The sequence below is a fragment of the Podarcis muralis genome, chromosome 3, assembly GCF_964188315.1.
Source record: "Podarcis muralis chromosome 3, rPodMur119.hap1.1, whole genome shotgun sequence".
NCBI classification, from domain to species: domain Eukaryota; kingdom Metazoa; phylum Chordata; class Lepidosauria; order Squamata; family Lacertidae; genus Podarcis; species Podarcis muralis.
The window spans coordinates 32,121,211-32,140,300 of NC_135657.1; the positions used below are offsets into that span (position 1 = coordinate 32,121,211).

Below are 19,090 nucleotides of genomic sequence, written 5' to 3' on the forward strand. Positions count from 1 at the left end.
GCTTTGCAAATGCTGTCCCATGGACCTCTTCCAGTAAAGGTTGGAGAAGCATCAGGGAACGTTTTAGATATCTTAGACTGCAATGCTTAACACACCTAGTAGGTGTGGGATTTACACATTTTGGGTAACATTGCATGGAACAACTGTTAAGAATAGGGAGTGGGCACGAAAGGGATGGCTCATTTGGTAGCAGGTGTTCTCCAGCTAGTGAGTGCAAGTTTTGATCTGGCATTTGCTGTGTTCCTGAAGATGTCCTTCCACTTAATAGTAAAATCAATACGGAACTTCAGGAAATGGCAATACCAATCAAAAATAATAGCAGTAAGTTCTGTAGGTTTCCTCTTTGAGTTTACCTCTGCGATTCCAGGTCAAGTTTGTTTTTCTGATGAAGTCAAAAGATGCATCCTGTGGCTGCCTCTTGTCTCCACCTGCCCATCTTGTCATTCATTCCAAAAAGACTTTTCAAATGAAGCATCACGGCTCACTTTTTTGCTGCTGTTCTCTTCCGAAGAGGAGCAACAGTATGATTTTGTCGGTAGAATTTGGCTGTTAAGAACTGCTGCTAAAATTATGGGGTAAAGGCCCCCACCTCACAATACCCAAATAACCCCTTTCAGAGAAGAGTTAAAGTGCCGTGAGCTTATTTTCCAAGGCAGGAGAGACCTTGGACCCACCAGCCAACTTGTCTTTGGCAGTTCCCATTCAAGCTATCCTGGAAAGAAAAAAAAAATAAGGTGTGCAAAAGTTCATGTCCATCGTGCATTCTGGATGAGATTCACTGTGTCTGTCAAGCAAGCCAAGTAAAAATAGCTCTGTTGGTCACTGCTAACCTTCAAAGCTGTACTTACGGCAGCAGAGGAAAAATTAGAGGTGATCCCAGATGGCTGTTGGGAAGGACAGTCCTTCCAGGGACGTGAAATGAAATCCAGTCTCTACATGCCCTCTTCTGTCAGGAGAGGAGAGTTGTGCTTCAAGGTCAGTAAACAGATTTGTTGCAGCAGTACCTGCTCAGAGCCTCCAGTGAGTTTCAGTATTTCAGGAACAAATAAGTTAGGAGTCCATGGCCCAGCAAATAGAAATCCCTGCCCTGTGAAGCCTTCATGTTTTTGCTTCAGACTTCATTAAAAGGGTGGGGTTTCTTGGGATTATACTGTCTCAGGGAGATACTGTTCATGTATGCCACCACAGCAGCAAGAATTATTGTGGCGAGGAAGTGGAAAAACGAAACAATACCGACAATCACAGATTGGCAGATACTCACGTTAGAGTATTTACAACTAGCAAAACTGACAGGAAGCGTTAAAGGAGTATTGAACCAGAAAATATTTGGAGAATGAAGAATATTTAAGGATTATATAAGATCATATTGTACCAACCACACCATATTAGCAGAACTTGAGTGATACTTGTAAACACAACAAATACCGTTTGTGGAGTAGACGGGAACAATATTAAAGAATATAAAACTGTGCGGGGAAAAACGACAGTATAAACAGTACAATGAGCATGATTGGAAGGGTTATTTTGTCAGAAGTCTTTTTTATTTACGTGTTTATTTAAGTATTAATTAGGAAGATTAAGTTTATTTTATGCACGTAAATCTGCTTTTTCTTTCTTTTTTCTGTATTTTCTTTTCTTCTTAATTGTTTTTTCTTTAGTTTTCTTTTTGTAGTATGAGATTGTAAATTCTTTGTATATGTGTGTAATTTAAATTAATAAAGATTATTTAATTAACAAAAAAAAGATGCAGAAGGAGAATTGTTATTGTTGTTATTTATTAAATTTATCTTCCACCCTTCATCCTAGATCTCAGGGTGGTTCACAATATAAAAATACAATATGAATACATAATAAAAATAAAGAAGAAAAACAACCCAATCTCCCCTCCCCTCCCCGCACATTTTTAAAAGAGTGTTGGATGTTAATCAGCTAAAGGCCTGGTTGAAGAGGCCTGGCGCCTAAAGGTGTATAATGAAGGCACCAAGCGAACCTTCCTGGGGAGAGTGTTCCACAAATGGGGAGCCCTGTTCCCGTGTTGTCACCCTCTGGTCCTCTCGTGGAGGAGAGGCACATGAAGAAGGGCCTCAGATAATGATCGCAGGGACCTGATCGGTTTGTATGAGGAGAGGCGGTCCTTCAGGTATTGCAGTCCTGAGCCATTTAAGGCTTTATAGGTCAAAAACAGCACTTTGATTTGGGCCCAAAAACTAATTGGTAGCCTGTGCAATCAGACCAGAATTGGTGTAATATGCTCAAACTGTCTTGCCCTGGCCACCAAATTTTGTACTAGTTTCAAGTTTCCTAACTGTCTTCAGGGGCAGCCCTATGCACAAAGTGTGTGCAAATGTGTTCACTCATTAAGATTTCTTAGTGTCTGTGGCAAGTAGCACCTCCCAGACAAAGGCTTCTCAGCTCGTCTTCTTGGCACCCTAGCTTTGCAGAGGCAGGGAGGTAAAAAGCATGAGAGAACATTTGAACAAAGCGTTTTGAGATGAATTGTAGTCCAAAACCTCTGGATGGCCCCAGGTGGTCTGCTTTTAGCTCCCTTATATTGAGGAATGCTGCACAGTGATTGATACTTCTCTACCACCTGAAAGGCGAACAAAACAAGGTCCTTTGGACCAAGTGGGTACAGTGCCAATAGTAGCAGCCTTACAGCATTTTCCTTTATTTTTTTACCCTGTCCTCAGGCAAAAAGGCTGTTATGGATACCAGTCCATTTATGTCGGAGGCCAATGCAGAGAGAATCGTGAGGACCCTCTGCAAGGTTCGAGGAGCAGCGCTGAAGCTGGGGCAGATGTTGAGCATCCAAGGTAAGAATGAACAGCATGTTGGTCCTCCTTGAATCCTCCCCCTTTGATCTCTCCTCTCTCGGGTGAATTTTTGACTCTCCCAACCATTTTTCCCTTTTGGAAGTTTCCTGACTCTCTTATAGATTTTGTTCAGTTTTGTAGGTATTTCAGAGCACGAATCAGAAGAGGCAGTAATACAGTTTCTGTTTAATAAGCCAGCATAACAGTTCCTTTTTTTTGGAATTTTGTACAGAGGGAAAATGCCCTTTGAAGTAACTGCTCAAGTTTGTATTTTGTAAAATAATCATAGGAGATATTTGCCATAATGTCCTCAGCAGCCTTGGTGCAATATGAAACCAGTTAGTACCCAACAGAGTACCCATGAAAGCTGCAAATGCCCCCCAGCATTCCATGCTAAAATATTGCAAATGCAGACATTGTGGCTTTAAAAACTTGCTAGCTTTCTCCCCCTTGCCTGTTTTGTTTAACACCTGCCATGTGAAGGATTCTGAAGAGCATGAAAGCTTGCTCACTATTTTGTGACATGTTGCTTGCTCCCCTAAAAGGTATTGCTGTATTGTCAATATTTTAATTCCCCTCTCCCAAGGAAAGGTACAGTCCATCTTAAGTGTTAACAACCTCCAACACTGTTGCTAGAAAAAACTGCCACCTTTCTAATTTGTTAACATACCTTTTGCAATTGTAGCATTTCTTTACCTCCAAGGTTTTTGAGTTGTGTTTTTAAGAACGTCTTATTCTCTGCCCTTTATCCCTTTCACCTTCCACCAGGTGAGAACCATCAGTACACATATAAATGCTGTTGCATCAAAAAGCCCGAATCTCACATACTGTTCTTGTTTCTATCTTCCCTGTAATCTTTATTTGTAGTTGCATATTATGAAGTGTATATTGCGTTAAAACTGCTAATAAATCAATGGTATTCATTTTGGGCAAAAGTGATAAAGACCAGTATCCTTTAAAGTAAACTCTTCATCAGATGTATGAAGTGTTAGCCACAAAAGCTTCTACAGTCAAACTTCGGTTCTCAAATGGCTCCATTTTCGAACGTTTCAGCTCCTGAACGCCAAAAACCTGGAAGTAAATGCTCCAGTTTTTTAAACATTTTTTGGAACTCAAATGTCCAACGTGACTTCTGCTTGAGTGCAAGAAGCTCTTGCAACCAATTGGAAGATGCGCCTCAGTTGTTGAACGTTTTGGAAGTCAAACGGTACGGATTATGTTGAACCACCGAGGTTTGACTGTACTTTAAAGTGACACAAAGCTCTAAGTCTGTTGCAGCAAACAACCACCACAAACATGGCTCCCTTCTGGAAACTATTTGGACTCGAAGACTTCTCAAGCATGTGCTCATTATTTTTGGCTGATGTTTAGAATTCTCCCAATTCAGGCCAGCAGCCTGACAAATCCAGATGACAGAAGTGTGTAGCTGAACATTGTGTTGTGACCAAGAGAAAATGGAATAGTGGTATTAGCAGAAGAGAGTGTTTGTGTGTGTGTAGATGATCCAGATGTGATGTGGCTATCACCAAAGTTACTACAATGGTGGGATCTGAAGTAACTACTAGAGCAGGCTGCCAATGTGGCTTCTCTCTCTCTCTCTCTCTCTCTCTCTCTCTCTCTCTCTCTCTCTGTGTGTGTGTGTGTGTGTGTGTGTGTGTGTGTGTGTGTTTCATCCCACTAATAGCATAGCATTGCCAAACCCACTGGAGGCTTTTAAAGAAAGAAATACAACTGAAGGCCAAGGCAATGCTCACAAACCTGGTAGACATTCTGCCCCTCCTTTAAACTTCTCCAACCTTCTCAGAAAGATGCAGTTCTGTATTTCTGAAAAGGACCAGGAAAATGAGCTTTCCCCAACAAGAACCCTTTGCTTCCGTTAAAAACAATAGGTTGATGCAACTTGCAGGCTGCCCTCTGCTTGCAGTTGCTTCACACCGTAAAACTTTACCATGAACCCTTTCTGTGGCCAGTGTCTTGCCCAACCTTAACTGCAAGGGAGGAACGGACTGTCACTGCTTAATTGCAGGGGTGTCTTTTAATGTCTAGTCTAAACCATAAGCCACAAAGAGGAAAATCTGTAGCTCAGCAGCAGAGGACATGCTTTGACTGTGGAGGGTCCCAGGTTCAGTCCCTGGGTTGCATCTGGGAATGTCAGCTTTCAGACAAGTGTTGACAGCATTCATCTAGATGGGCCTAATGGTCTGACTCTGCATATACTTTGCTTCCTGTGTTTTTGACCACGAGCATGCTTTGTTAAAAAATAATCTGGTTGGTTACTTCAGCACCAGTTGGCAAATTGTTCTTTGAAGGCCTAATAAACTTGCCGCATAAATAGCAAGTGAAGGCGGTTCATTGGCATGTTAGCGAGCAAAGCAGATAAGTGTTGGAATAGACATGCAAGTCACAGCTGATGCAAGTGTTTATTCTCTGTTTTTCTGAGGTGGTGAAAGTAGAGCAGCCTGTTGAGAATTGAAATGTTCTCCTGCCAGCTCCAGCCCTTCCTGCTATGTCTCGGAAGGGACGGGGGTAGAATAGATGAGGTTTCAGCACACAACAACCCCATGGAGGATGCCACACTTGTTTTCTTCGCTTGTGGAAGCCTTAGGATGAGGGATATCGCCAGGATCTCATGGGCATTCTTCCATCATGCTCAAATTCAGTACCCCTTCTTGAGCATAGCTCTTTTGAACCTTCTAAGCTGCAAAAATGAGCTTGAAGGTTTGTGGGCAATGCCTGTACGTAGGTCAGGGGATCTGACCCTTTGCCATGTGTGAAGGAATTGAGTGGGTGGGAATGGATCCCTCCTTACTGGCAGGTCCCTGTTTTGTATAAGAGCTCCCTTCAAAAGTAAATAGTGATACGCTGCCACCAAAATGCTGGGGCTGCACTGTAGTATGTCCAGCTGCTTTGAGGGTTTCTTGGTCCTGCTGGCAAGGACCCATTTACTTTCCCAAAGCTTTAGAGGCACACCATTTTGTTTGTGTGTGAGGGGAAAATTTGGAACACAACAGGTCACTTAGCATCCCTGCAGTGTCATACAGGGAGATTCTAATGAGAAAATTTAGAGGTTTGCTTTAAAAACAACAACTAATGAAACAAAATAAAAAAATATATAAATAAGTTTATTTGGGGAAGAGTGAAGGCAATGATTTCTCTCTTGCACACACTCACAAAGAAATTCCCTAAAGATAATTGCCTTTTTGTATATGATGTTCTTTTTGTTTATCTGTTCTTTAAGTATTTTAAACCCAAATTACTAAATAAATTAATTCCCTGAAGTCAATTTAACTTAGCTAGCTGCATGTTGCTTGCTTGAGCAGAACACTGGGTTTCAGAGCATATGCAGAGTTCCTTGCGGGGGGGGGGAGTCTTCAGGTTTCTCATTGGATATTTCAAGGATGACAAAGACTGAGGGTAAAGCATCACATGTTTATAGGAATTTATGAACAATAAAGCTGGCTCCTTTGTGCAAGATAGAATGTTGTCTGACCCTAGCACAAAATCCACTCACATCTATATATATGTCAATGCTCAATCCGAAATGTACTTAAGGCTACTTCTACCTTTTTAATGAGACTGTACTTTCATATCAAAGGAACTAGCTATCATGTTTAACTATGGCTCTGACTGGGCTTGTGTTTTCCTCTTGTCAGATGATGCCTTCATCAACCCTCATCTGCAGAAGATTTTTGAACGTGTCCGTCAGAGTGCAGACTTCATGCCACTGAAGCAAATGATGGTGAGGATTTGGCTGGGCTGTATGACAGGAGGGAGCCTTGGGGATCAAAGTGGATGAACAGAAGTAGACCTGTGTTGAAAGAGAAAGCAGGCACCTTCCTCTATTTACAGGTTCTGGGCCACTGCTGAGCAGGCTGCAAGAACAAAGCATTAAATAACCTTACTGCACCTTCTTTCCTTGCTTACACCATTTTTTAAAAAATCATGGTGGAATTCATTGTTTAGCTCTCTAATTTGTATACATTAGTGGCTGCTTGGATTTTTAATCCTGGCCATTTATATGCCCTTGGTGCTTGTTTGTAGATGTCCGTATGTCATAGCTGGATTTCAAAGTCCCTAGTCTAAGCAACAAGTGGTAGTGTCTACCTGGGAAGGGAAAACTCCAATTTGTGTTTTTTATTCACCGCTAGAAAACTTTGAACAATGACCTTGGTCCCAACTGGCGTGATAAGTTGGAGTTCTTTGAAGAGCGACCTTTCGCTGCAGCTTCGATTGGACAGGTTCACCTGGGGCGCTTGAAGAACGGGAAAGAAGTTGCCATGAAAATCCAGGTGGGCCTAGTGGTCTTCAGTGTTTTCAGAGTTGGCGCCCACCAGTAGCTCTGAATATGCACTTTGAGACCCACTCCTTTGATGTTTTACAATACAGTGGTACCTCGCAAGACGAATGCCTTGCAAGACAGAAAACTCGCAAGATGAAAGGGTTTTTTGTTTTTTGAGCTGCTTCGCAAGACGATTTTCCCTATGGGCTTACTTCACAAGACGGAAACGTCTTGCAAGTTTTCTTAAGACTGTTAATACAGTTCCGACTTGACTTCAAGGAGCAACTCATAGCACACTGTGTGGTAGCCTTTTTTGAGGTTTTTGAAGACTTTGGTGATTTTTGAAGCTTTTCCAAAACTTTTCCGATACCGTGCTTCGCAAGACGAAAAAAATCGCAAGACGACAAAACTCGCGGAACGAATTAATTTCGTCTTGCGAGGCACCACTGTATATTCGTTTCATAGAAGTGTAGAATTGCAGAGTTGAAGGGATCCCGAGGTTCATCTCATCACCTTTGGCCCCTGTGTGAAGCCTATGCGGCTTTAGGGTAGTTCTGTCACTGTGCCCCTGACACTTCTGTCTGAGATCAACAGACATTCTCAGATGGAGGACAGGCTCCTTCAAATCCTGATTCCTGGGTTGTGACAAAGTATATGGTATGAATAGTTCACACGTTATCGTTCCCTTTTTTTGCTGATCAAACTGTGTTTCTGAACCATTTGTACTATAGACTTGCGCAATTTGGGGAATGATGTGCCAGAAGCATTTCCCTTTTCTGGAAATCCTGGTTTTGGCAATTGTCATAATTCTCTCCACTGGGAGTTTTCATGATCCCCATGACAGTAGAAAAGTCCTGTAGATGGGAAGCCTCTGGCTCTTCAGATGTTGGGCTCCAACTCCCATCATGGTCAAGGATGATGGCGTTGTAGTCTAACAACACCTGGAGGGACCACCTGCTCTAGATAGATCTAAGGTTTTGCTTGGTGGCATTTCTTGGTCTGTTGTCTCTCTCCCCAGCCCCCATTTTTAAGCCCAGTGTAGGTTAAAAGTGACGGAAAGTTCCTGTTCTTGCAGCTGTTCATGTCAGTCTGCTACCCAGAGCACAGGTGCTAAGCTGTGAAAATTGGCTCCCTTGGCTCTTTTTTAGAAAGGAGGTGGGGAGGATGGAATTTTAGACTCCACAGGCTATGCTTCGCAGGAGCGTTTGAGAAGTGTGTTGTCAGGTTTGGACAGTCTAAATTACCTTGGAGAGAGGGAACTGTAGCTCATTATGCCTTCCCTTAATTATTTCCCAAACCAGCATGTGTTTCTTATGCAAAGTAAACTGCATTACCATAGAACTCTCTTGATTGTGATAGGACTGTATCTTTTCTGAAGGATTTTTGCAAATGATGGGGAAACAAACCGTCCTAAGTTCAATCCTGGGAAATTTCCCTGTTTGGCAGGCAACTCTCCAGGTTCTCAAGACAGTAAAAAAACCAGGGGGCAGAGCTGCCAGCCTCTAGGCTGGATCAGGATTGTAGAACCTTCTAGGATCATAGAATTGTGGAGTTGGAAAGCATCCTGTGGGTCATCTTGTCCCACCTTGTCTACTCTGCCCCACTCTTTCCCCCTCCTCCCCATCTCAGCTGGCCCTCCTTTCTCCTCAGCAAAAGAGGCCTGCAGAGTAGCAGCAACTAGAGTGGTGTAGCATCCTTCAGAAAGATGCTCTCGCTGCCAGTCCATAGCTGGACCTCCAGGCTTGTCCATGAACCTACCTGCCTGTGACTGTTGTGGCCGGGAGTGGTTTCTGCTTTCCCAGAACACAAAGCAAGAGAACGTCAGTGTGGCTGGGGAACAGGAGTGGGAGGAGGAGGAGGCACGAGAGTGCGTGTGAGTTGCTCCTGATGGAAAGCATGTGTGCCGTTGTGGGTGGGTGGGGAAGAGAATGGATGAATGGGGTGTCTACCTGTGGGTGGATGGGAGGAACGAGGGATGTGGGGCTTGTGCGTGAGAAAGTGGCAAGCAGAGAGAAAAGGGGTGGCCCTACTTACTCTTAGGTAAGCAATACTGCGCTAGTTGGATCAGACACAGGATTAGCCAGGTTCCCGTGACCTCTTTTCATCCTTGCATTTCAGCACTTTTATTTAGGGATTTTGTTTTTGCCATGACTGAAGCCTTGACCCTCTATTTTAGTTCAGGAAAGTGTAGCAGGTGTTTGAACTGGAGGAGGTGCTTAGCATTTCCATTTCTCTCTCTCTCTTGTGCAGTATCCTGGAATAGCCCAGAGCATCAATAGTGATGTCAGCAACCTGATGACTGTCCTGAGCATGAGCAATGTTCTCCCAGAAGGTAACTTTGGGAAGGGGGCTGTTGTTCAATTCTTCTCTGTGTGTCTTCTGAACACTACTCTGTTGTCTGCTGTCAGTGTTAAAACAGTTGGTTGGAAGCTTCACCTGCCGCCTCTTACAAGCAGCGTAGTTGCTAAGATGAGACATGGAATGACGCTGGGGTATTGCCAGGTGCTTAAAAGGCCGAGAGCCACAGGCCCATGACTTGCCTCTGGGCATATGAAGATGGGTTGTGCCCTGGGTTTCACTTTGTAGAGGGCCCAGCTGAGCAAAGTGTAAAAGAAAAAGAGGGTTTTTTTTGAGGGGGATGGAGGAAAGGGCAGGATATCCAGGGCTTGGGGCCCCTGGGCTACCACCTCTGCCCCACATATTCTGGGGGACAACCTCTCACTATTGTGCAACAGGTTATTAGCATGAAATGTGGGGTGAGTTTTTAGCCTATGTTTACCGGATAGAAATCCATTCTGCTTTGCTCATCTGGAAGAAAAGTCCAATCATGTCCAAACCCACACGAGAGCCCAGCATTCTGAACCTGATACGTGGCAATGAAGAGAGACTAGCAAGATTGCTGTGTAACGTAACTCATCCCTCCCTCCCTCCCTCCCTCCCTCCCTCCCTCCCTCCCTGGCTGCCAGATGGGAGCAGAGCTCAGGCAGACAGAACCACTTTGTCCTTTGAACTTCTTTTGCCTGGCTGTGGGAATGCTGGGCAGAGATCCACAACCTTAATTGTAATCCCCCCTTGATAACTCTCATTAATCTTGGCATCAAAGAAGCCGTGGGAGGCTATAAGTCCGCAAATGCTTTGTATCTCCACCTTTTCCATTTATGGAGCATGGGTGGCTGCAGTAGTTGCCAATACATGCCTAAATTGATTTCGTATGTGCGGGGGGATGCTATTCCTGAAGTCCAGGATGCATTAATTTTAGGAGAACCATTCATGCTTTGCAGAGAGGTGCAGTTGCTACAGTTAACTAAGGACAATTGTATATGGCTGAAAGTAACCAGCGAAGCACTATCTTCCAGGCTGAGCTCTTTTCTCTGTTGAGGAACCTTTTTCAGTCCAGGGGCCACATTCCTTTCTGGGCAGCCTCCCGAGGGCCATATGCCCATGGTGGGTGGGGCAAAGAAGAAATGGCAGGTTTTACTTTATGTACACTAGGCTAGTTTCTACATACACTTGTGTGCCCTCTCTGTTCACCATCCAGATAAGCAAGAGGCATTATCAGCGTTCATGGACACATGCCAGCCAGGGCAAAATATCTGAGGTGCAAATAGGGCCAGTGAGGGGCTTGGCCTGGGAGTGTTCCAGGGGTCAGGCAGAGAGAAGTGGAGAGCTGTATTTGGCTCTAAGGTCTGAAGTCCCCCACCCCTGATTCTGTCATTGTTTCTATTTCAATCCTAACCTGCTTCCTTCTCCTGCCGTTTTGCCTCCAGGTCTCTTCCCTGAGCATCTGGTTGAAGTGCTGAGCAGAGAGCTGGCCCTGGAATGCGATTACAAGAGAGAAGCTGCCTGCGCTAAGAAATTCAGGTGTGTTTTATGGGGCTCTGCCCCCGCCAGGTGCTGCAATGAGGGATTCTGGTTTTATCCCAAACACCTGAGCTTGTGCATGCTGTTGGACCAGGGGAAAGAGGCTCAGAGAAGAATCGAGAGTAGCAAGTGGCTGCTTTTGGGCAAAATGACGTCACCTCTGCTGAGCCCAGATATTGCAGAAACTCCAGGCCCCTGCAGGGGTTGGGCAGCTCTTAGCGTTTTGTCTGTTGCCCCTCAGGGAGCTGCTCAAGGACCACCCCTTTTTCTATGTTCCTGCTGTGGTGGAGGAGCTGTGCAGCCCACATGTCCTGACGACGGAGCTGGTGACTGGGTTCCCGCTGGATCAAGCCCAAGAACTCAGCCAGGAGATAAGGAACGAGGTATGGTCGCCTGGCCCCTTTTCAGCTTGGAGGTGGAGGAAGGAGATCGGCAGAGCCAGAGGACACGAGCCTCTTCCTCAGGCCATTTTGCGAGAGAGGTCCTTTGAATGGACAGGTTGGGGCCATGCTATGTATTGTGTGCAGAAATCGATCGCTTGGGAATGGTGGGCACCCTAGAAAATGTTTTGCTACTGATTGTGTCCTGCATACCTCAGTATTGGGGCCACTTGCACTGGGGACCCCAAAGCCCACCGGCTTTGCTAACCTGCAAACCATCTTTCAGACAGACAGTGTGACCTTGTGTGTAGGATGACCAGCTTGGAAAAAGAGATCATCTCACCCTGGAACGAGCGATCAGAAATGCGCCCCCCTCTTGTTGCATAAGCACCCAAATATAGGTTTCTCAGTTCGCCCAATCCTAGCAGCTGAAGCCTGGTAGAAAAGTACTGGGTAAACAAGAGGTCAGACGAGAGGTGAAGCATGGACAAAAGAGCATCTGAGCCAAATATAGTAAGGGGCTAGAAAGTAAACTGGAGGACAAGCAAGTCTGACTACAGCCAGATTGGCAGATGGACTTGGCCTGGTATTCCGACGTGCCCCATAGGAGGCCATTAAACACCCTTAACAGCTGTCAGCAAGTCACTGAGCAGGAGTATAAAGTTTGGTCTCTAGACAACAAAACTCCTGGGTACATGGCTTTGCCACTCTGACGTGTTGCTGCTCTGTCCTTTCTCCTCTCCTGCATTTTTCTGGGCACTGCAAGGTTTCTCATGGCAGATGCTGGACTTTTGGTCTGATCCAGCAGTTCTCTTTCTGTGTCAGCAGAAGCTGGTCTTGGCTGCTGACAAGTGTGCCTGTATGGTGTCCGTGTTTTCAAGCACATGTTGCCACATTTGCACTTTGCCTTCCCATCTGAGGTGCACACTTAAATCCTGACCCTTTGGTTGCTAAACTAAATTTTCACCAAAACAATGGTGCAATTGGTGCTCTCTTCTTCCTCAGCCCTTCTCTCCTGTAAATGGCATTCCTACTCTGGGCCACTAACTTGGCCACAATGCTGGCTCAATAACTCCAGCCTTTCTCGAAGCTAGAGGGCAGATAAGTGACCTGTTCCTGGTCCTTGTAGTTGGGCGAGCAACATAATTTCATCCTCTGACTATATCACATGTTACACAAAAGGGACCACACTTCTTCTCGAGCTTTGTAGTTGTGCATTGTCCAAAGCAGTGACTCTTTGGCATCTCTCTCTCTCTTTCCTCCTGCCTCCCTCCCCAAGGAGATGTGTAATCCACCTAATCCCAGGAGTCTTTGTAGCATCCTCTGCCTGCCAGACAGACATTCATGATAGCTGTGACTTACAGTTTCAGTATATTCTGCATATCTACCTAATCTGATGCAAGTGGGAGCTTTTCTAATTCATTTTCGTCCCTTTGTTGCAATTTTTGCAGATCTGCCACAACATACTCGTTTTGTGCCTGCGAGAGTTGTTTGAGTTCAGATACATGCAGACGGATCCAAACTGGTCCAACTTCTTCTATGACCCAGAATTGCAGAAGGTAAATGGCTCTAGCTGGACTTGGCACTAGCTGCTTATGCAGCATTCGCTTCCTTTTTTTTGCAATGGCTTCTTGGCTAATGTGCTCCTTTAGGTGGAGGTGGTTCGATTAGCTGGGCAAGTGGGTTTGAGGGTAGCGCCTGGAATCTAGAGTTTGCAGATTTTAGGTGGAAAAGGGAGCGTATTTCACGGAAACAATACAGCAAGAATGTAATGGGAGGGATAGTAAGACTCTGCTGGCAATCAAATAGAATTCCACTGATGATGTCTTTGAAGGAAAAGGTAAGAAATTCTCACCTGCCAGATGCCTAGAGCAGGAATGGGGGAAGCTGTTTTCCTTTTGAAGGGCCGTTGACCCACTGGAAAAACCAGCATTGCAGGACTGTATAGCTCAGGCATAGGCAAACTTGGCCCTCCAGATGTTTTGGGACTACAACTCCCATCATCCCTAGCTAACAGGACCAGTGGTCTGGGGTGATGGGAATTGTAGTCTCAAAACATCTGGAGGGCTGAGTTTGCCTATGCCTGGTATAGCTCTTCCTCTGTGCCACCCCACCTACCTCTCTCACATATCAGAGAGCAGGACTTGGGCTCCCAGGGTCTAGAGGGCCAGAAATTAAGCAGAGCATCGCAGGTTCCCCACCCCCCAAGTGCTAGAGAGATTTTCCTTCTTTAAGAGCACTGGAGCAATGGCTATTAAACTTTCAACATCCAGAAGACCCTTTCCATACCAACTTGTTCTGCTAAGGAAATGCAGTGTGTGCATTGCAGGGGATTCTGCATCTTAATCTAGGCCCCGTCCATGTGTGCTTGAGCATAAACCCCGTGCCTTCCTATAGCTGGGCATTGCAGCCACTGTTTTGAAATTTGCTGTGGGGACCCTCTTTCCATGGTGGGTACTTGGTCCATCCTCATGTTCGTGCTATGTGACCCTTCCAGCCAGGTGGGCCTGTCCGATTGTCCTTGTTTCCTTAGCTGTGTTAGAACTGGGGACAAAGTGCTGAAATTCTCCCAATGAAAGGAGGGTTCTTGCCAGCCATGCAGTTTTTGTATATAAAAGCGCATGTACTAAAGCAACCTGTGAAGTGTTGCTGTTTTAGGTTTTCGCCCTATTCCAATAAGAAGTGGGGAAAGAAAGTGGCTTTACAAAGAACTCCAGCTCCTTGTAGCACTTAAAATTGTTCTGACAAACATCCGGATGCTCTCGGTGTAATAGTTTCTGTTCTGGTGTAAAAAAAAACCACATTTGTACATCTCATCCAGGTGGCGCTTCTGGATTTTGGAGCAACCCGGGGTTTTGATGAGGAATTCACAGACCTCTACATAGAGGTGAGGACTCCTAAAACCTTTTGTGATGGGGTCTTTGTTGTTTTGTGTGCTTGAGAAGCATGTTTGACTTGTAAGTCGCTGGATTGAAAGAAAGCTAGAGGTTTAACTAGCTTTTTAGTTCTCCTTATCTCAGGCAGCCCAACTTTTATTTGTTGCATTCTAAAATTGGAGAACTTGGACTGCTGTCATAATTCACTTTTTCCTAATGTGGATTTTTAAAAACGTGCAAAGGGAGTTGATGGTGTGAGGGAAAGTGCTTGTAAAGCTTAAGACGTGTTGCTGTTTGTTTTTATTTAAATGACCCGAGTACATATTTTATTGTTCTTGTGGACAGACTCAAAATTGCTTTTTAGCAAACTGCCATAGGGAAAATATTGGTCCTTTCCCAGTGAAATAGGTATTGTTGCTCAGGACCCAGAGATTTTCTCTTAAGTGGGACTTGTGCAGTGAAAACTGCAATATTTTCCTAGTAGTACAAAAACAAAAGAAAAGTATTCTCCCCCTCTCTGGCAGTATCTGCTCAAGGCAAACATCTGGACTCTTGAAAAGGGTTCCATGCTGCCAGCAAAGAGTAGAGCCCCCTTTTGCCTGCTGATTTTTCATGGGTTGGATTGTGTCCTGTGTTTCAATTGTAGCTAGCCATGTTAAATTAGGGCATCCATTCTCAGTATACCAACACTACTTCTTGTTTCACTGGTAACACAGGAGGGAAAATGACCATTACTAACTCTTAATTTAAGCACAACCACAAGGACTCCCAATTGGGCATTTAGCTTTGCAATGTGGAATGTTTTCCATTAACTCTGTTCTGTCTGGTTTTCCCTTCGCTTAAAGCAGTTCACAAACCAGTAACTTCTTCATTGACCACTAATAATGAACTGTATGTCACAGACATTACTTCTACAAATTCATTATCCTATTTTTATACAAATAACATGTGAAGTCTTGGTCTATTCATTTGTATCATTTATTATTCCTATGATCCTTGTTTATAAAACCCAATAAAAAGTTACATTAAAAAAGGGCATGCATTCCTTTCATCCTAGTATCACATTTCCGGTCTCAAGTGAAGACAGCTGAAGTTTGTGATCTTTCAAAACTGCTCATGCTTCTTAAAGGCTTGGCCGAATTCTTTTTTGTGGGATAAAAACATGTAGCCTTCCTAGTATTGACCTTGTTTCTGAGTAAAGGATTTTCCTTGCTATTGAAGTGCTTAATAGGATTGGCTCCCACCTACACCTTCTGGCTTTTGATTTTTTCTTCTTCTTCCAATACAGTTAATCAAAGCAGCTGCTGACATGGACAGAGAGAAGGTGCTGAAGAAATCAATAGAAATGAAATTCCTAACTGGCTATGAAAACAAGGTACATAGTAGCACCAAACAATCAATGCTTTGTTTAGCTACCGGTGCGACGTCAGTCTCCTTTAGAAACTTCAGCTAAATAATTACTCCCCTTTTGAAGCTACATATTTATTGTATCTATAGAACTTAAGTGTCTCTTGCCAATGCCACCATGGGGGTCAACATTAGCTGCAGCTCTTAAGTGGCATATCTCACCACTCCTTTCAAATCCAGCTTAATTTGTCATGCAGGATACTCACTCATTCTTCTAATATCTGGGTGTGTGGTCAGGGCAGCTGTCTTGAGCCTGTAATGGTGAATGTCTTAAGTTCCCCGCCATGTCTCTGTGAGTGTTTAGCTTGAGATACTGGAGGTTTGGAGGCTTGTTTGCAGCAAAGTGTGGGTAGTTGGCAAGGATGCTATAAAACACACTTCCCGGGTGTCTCGTGTCCCAGGTTCAATCCCTAGCATCTCTCGGTAGGGCTGGGAATGACCCCTATCCGAAATGTCAGCAGGGGCGCCGACTTATAAAAAATATTGGGGGGGCCCATACCGACTTATAAAAAATATTGGGGGGGCCCAAGACCTCCAAACCGCTGCTGCTGGGGGAACGAAAGGGGTGAGCCCCGGGCTGCCCCGACCTTAAGTGAACCTGTGAGGGCCCGCCCTTTGTGGCAGCCGATTGGCTGCCGCCGTGGGCGGTGAATATTAATGAGCTAGGGGGAATCCCCGCTTCTCGCGGGGCTGACGCCAGCCCCGCGAGATTGTTGATGGGTCGAGAGCCCGCAACCCCACCCCCTCTCTAGATCGGGAGTGGCTTTGTTTTAACTCATTACTGAATGTATTTTAAAAGGTAACTATCGTCAAACAAGGAAAATAAAAAATACCAACATAATTTTGTGATTTTACAAAGCATAATATAACTAATAATTTTCTTAAATTATTGGGGGGGCAGAGCCCCCCCAACCGAATTTTTGAGGGGGCTCGGGCCCCCTCAGGCCCCATGGAGTCGGCGCCTATGAATGTCAGAGAGCCACTGCCAGTCATTGTAGACCATACTGAGATAGATGGACCAGTGTTCTGATTCAGGGTGAGGCAGTTTCCTATTATTTCTAAGTAGGCTCCAAAGCGTTGCCATTCAAGTTTTATTCTGGTGGATTGCAGAGTTATGGGATTGGGGAGTTGTGGGGTGTTGGAGCTGTCATGGTCGCATAGAAGGAGCTGGAAATATTCTAATTTGGGTGTCCATTGTTGGGGCAGTGGAGAAGTTCCTTTGGATTTTGAGTAGGATTATCCTAAGATTTTTAGCATTTTAAATATGCTGGTAGGAAGTAACAGAATATCCACTGTGCTGGCCTCGCAATACTCTTTGTTGCCAGCAATAATTTTATTTGAATTTAGCTTGACTTTTTTTATATATGATGCACTGTAATATTGTAGAATTGTGGCCTGGTGAAAACCTGAGATGGGTGCAGTCCTTCATTTTTCTCCCTGTGGAGAAAGACTCCTGTTCAGAGAGTCCCCATTTGAATTAACAATGGAAGTGAGAGGTAGTTTATTAAGGGTCAGCAGCTTGGAGGAACATTCTCCTTGCTATCCTTGATCATATGGAAAGTCTGTGCCCCCACATTAGGCTGTGAAGGAAATAGTCTTTGATCTTGTATCTCCTTCACAGTAGCTGTGTTGGGTTGTGATTAGTGGCGCTTGCTTCTGAATAAGCATGCACAGAATTGGAAGTGTACACTATCTTAAAAAGCAAAGCCCACTGACATCTCCACTACCATGCCAGTCACACCTGGCACCACCTGGCTAAAGTCTGCCTGCCTCTGCTTATGAGCAGACAAATAGAACATTTATCCCTCCAGACTACAATTCCTGCAATACAGTAATTGACTCTCAGTGCTAAGTGGGCTGAGCCTAGTATAGTTATTTGTGAATGTTTATTCCAGAGCTAGAGAGATTAACTATTCCTGCTGTTCATGGAATCATTCCTCATCTTCTTTTTGACCTGTAGAGTTAGGAGTTACATGGTAGCTGCCTTTTTACTTTCTTTTTCCTCAGTAGAACTGTTCAGAACAGCTGATCAAAACCACCCTTCTTTCCATTTTCTTTTTGTTCAGGCTATGGAAGACGCCCACTTGAATGCTGTCCTCATCCTTGGAGAAGCTTTTGCATCCAGTGAACCTTTTGACTTCGGCAACCAAAACACCACTGAGAAGATACATGGCTTAATTCCAGTCATGCTGAAGCACAGGCTAGTCCCACCCCCCGAGGAGACCTACTCTCTTCATCGGAAAATGGGAGGCTCATTCCTCATTTGCTCCAAGCTGAAGGCCCAAATTCCATGCAAGGACATGTTTCAGGAAGCCTACAGAAAATACTGGAGTAGAAAGGCGAAGAAGGAATAGTAGCACAGAACTGTTGAACGTCCCCTTGGGTTTATGGCCAATCACCAAGGTTCTAGCAAACCACAGTGCGGTGTCTTCTCTCTCATACCCCCCAGAACACCAGCAGCCTGGCTCCTGGAAGCAGAATACCCGGTTCTAAGGACAGTGTTGTTCTTTCATTGGACTTTTCTCCTCCACTTTACACTCACCTGATCCCCTGTGTAGCTTCTCTTTTTACAGGAAAATGGTTGTAGCCTAGTGTAGGGATTGTGAGGGGAGGTTAGGCAGCTCTGTATCTCACTGTCCCAGGTATCAGCTCTCTTTTTCAGATTTTAATACTGATAGCTGTGTACCAGTTTGTTTTTTTATTGAAAACAAAACAAAGCAAGGGGTGGTGGAAAGAGAGCCAAAACAAGTTGGCATTGAAATCGTATTGTAGTTCTCCAAATGTCTGTGGTTTCTCCCCCCACCCTTTTTTCATAGGTCCTTTAATTTTTCTTCTTCTAAGGCAGGATACAAATGGTTTCATACTATGAAGTTTAGATTGCCAACACAACTCACAAGAGAATACTATTTTTGTATGATGCTTGCTGGGAATCCATAAAGGTCGGGATCTCCTGATGGTGCAGTGTAAGATGTGTACATAGCCTACTTTATGCCTTCAGTCTCTTAAGTTTTCAAGGAAAGTGAATATTTTCAAGGATCTGATAGAAAGTGGTGCAGTGGCGTATGTAGAATGCCCTACTTTCCAATGTGGCAGCCGTCTGATTCTCTTGCGCTGAATGTATATGCAATGTAGTTAATGGGGTTCTCTCGTTAAATGGAGAATTAGAGAAGCCAAAGCTCTTAACTGTGGCATTTATAGAAACCCAGCAGTGAAGCTGAACTATCTCCACCTTCATGCCTGCATCTTTGTAATGCAACCTTTGATGGGCGTGGGGAGATTGATACTGCTGTGTTATCAGTGGTGTTTCAAGATTTTGTTGGAAAGCATAATATACATTAAAGTAGCTGAACGCACAACTTTAAGCAATTGGAGGCAACTCGGCAAATGTATTTTGGGAGGGTTTTTTTTGTACAACAGTTAGTTGTAGCTGTACAACTTTCAACCGATTTCCAATAAAGAAGTGCTTGTGCAGAA

The 19,090-nt window shown here is 44.5% G+C and overlaps 1 protein-coding gene across 2 annotated transcripts in view; it reads left to right on the forward strand.

Annotated features, from left to right (window-relative positions):
- COQ8A (coenzyme Q8A) overlaps window positions 1-19,090 on the forward strand; it is a 56,720-nt gene extending 37,630 nt beyond the window's left edge. For both annotated transcript variants that reach the window (XM_028724494.2, XM_028724495.2), the window contains exons 6-15: window positions 2,691-2,813; window positions 6,467-6,552; window positions 6,962-7,102; window positions 9,343-9,424; window positions 10,860-10,953; window positions 11,195-11,336; window positions 12,785-12,892; window positions 14,155-14,220; window positions 15,498-15,584; window positions 17,683-19,090. In XM_028724494.2, coding sequence (XP_028580327.2) covers window positions 2,691-2,813; window positions 6,467-6,552; window positions 6,962-7,102; window positions 9,343-9,424; window positions 10,860-10,953; window positions 11,195-11,336; window positions 12,785-12,892; window positions 14,155-14,220; window positions 15,498-15,584; window positions 17,683-17,970 — 1,217 coding nt within the window. In that variant the 3' untranslated portion in view covers window positions 17,971-19,090. The remainder of the gene's footprint in view (window positions 1-2,690; window positions 2,814-6,466; window positions 6,553-6,961; window positions 7,103-9,342; window positions 9,425-10,859; window positions 10,954-11,194; window positions 11,337-12,784; window positions 12,893-14,154; window positions 14,221-15,497; window positions 15,585-17,682) is intronic.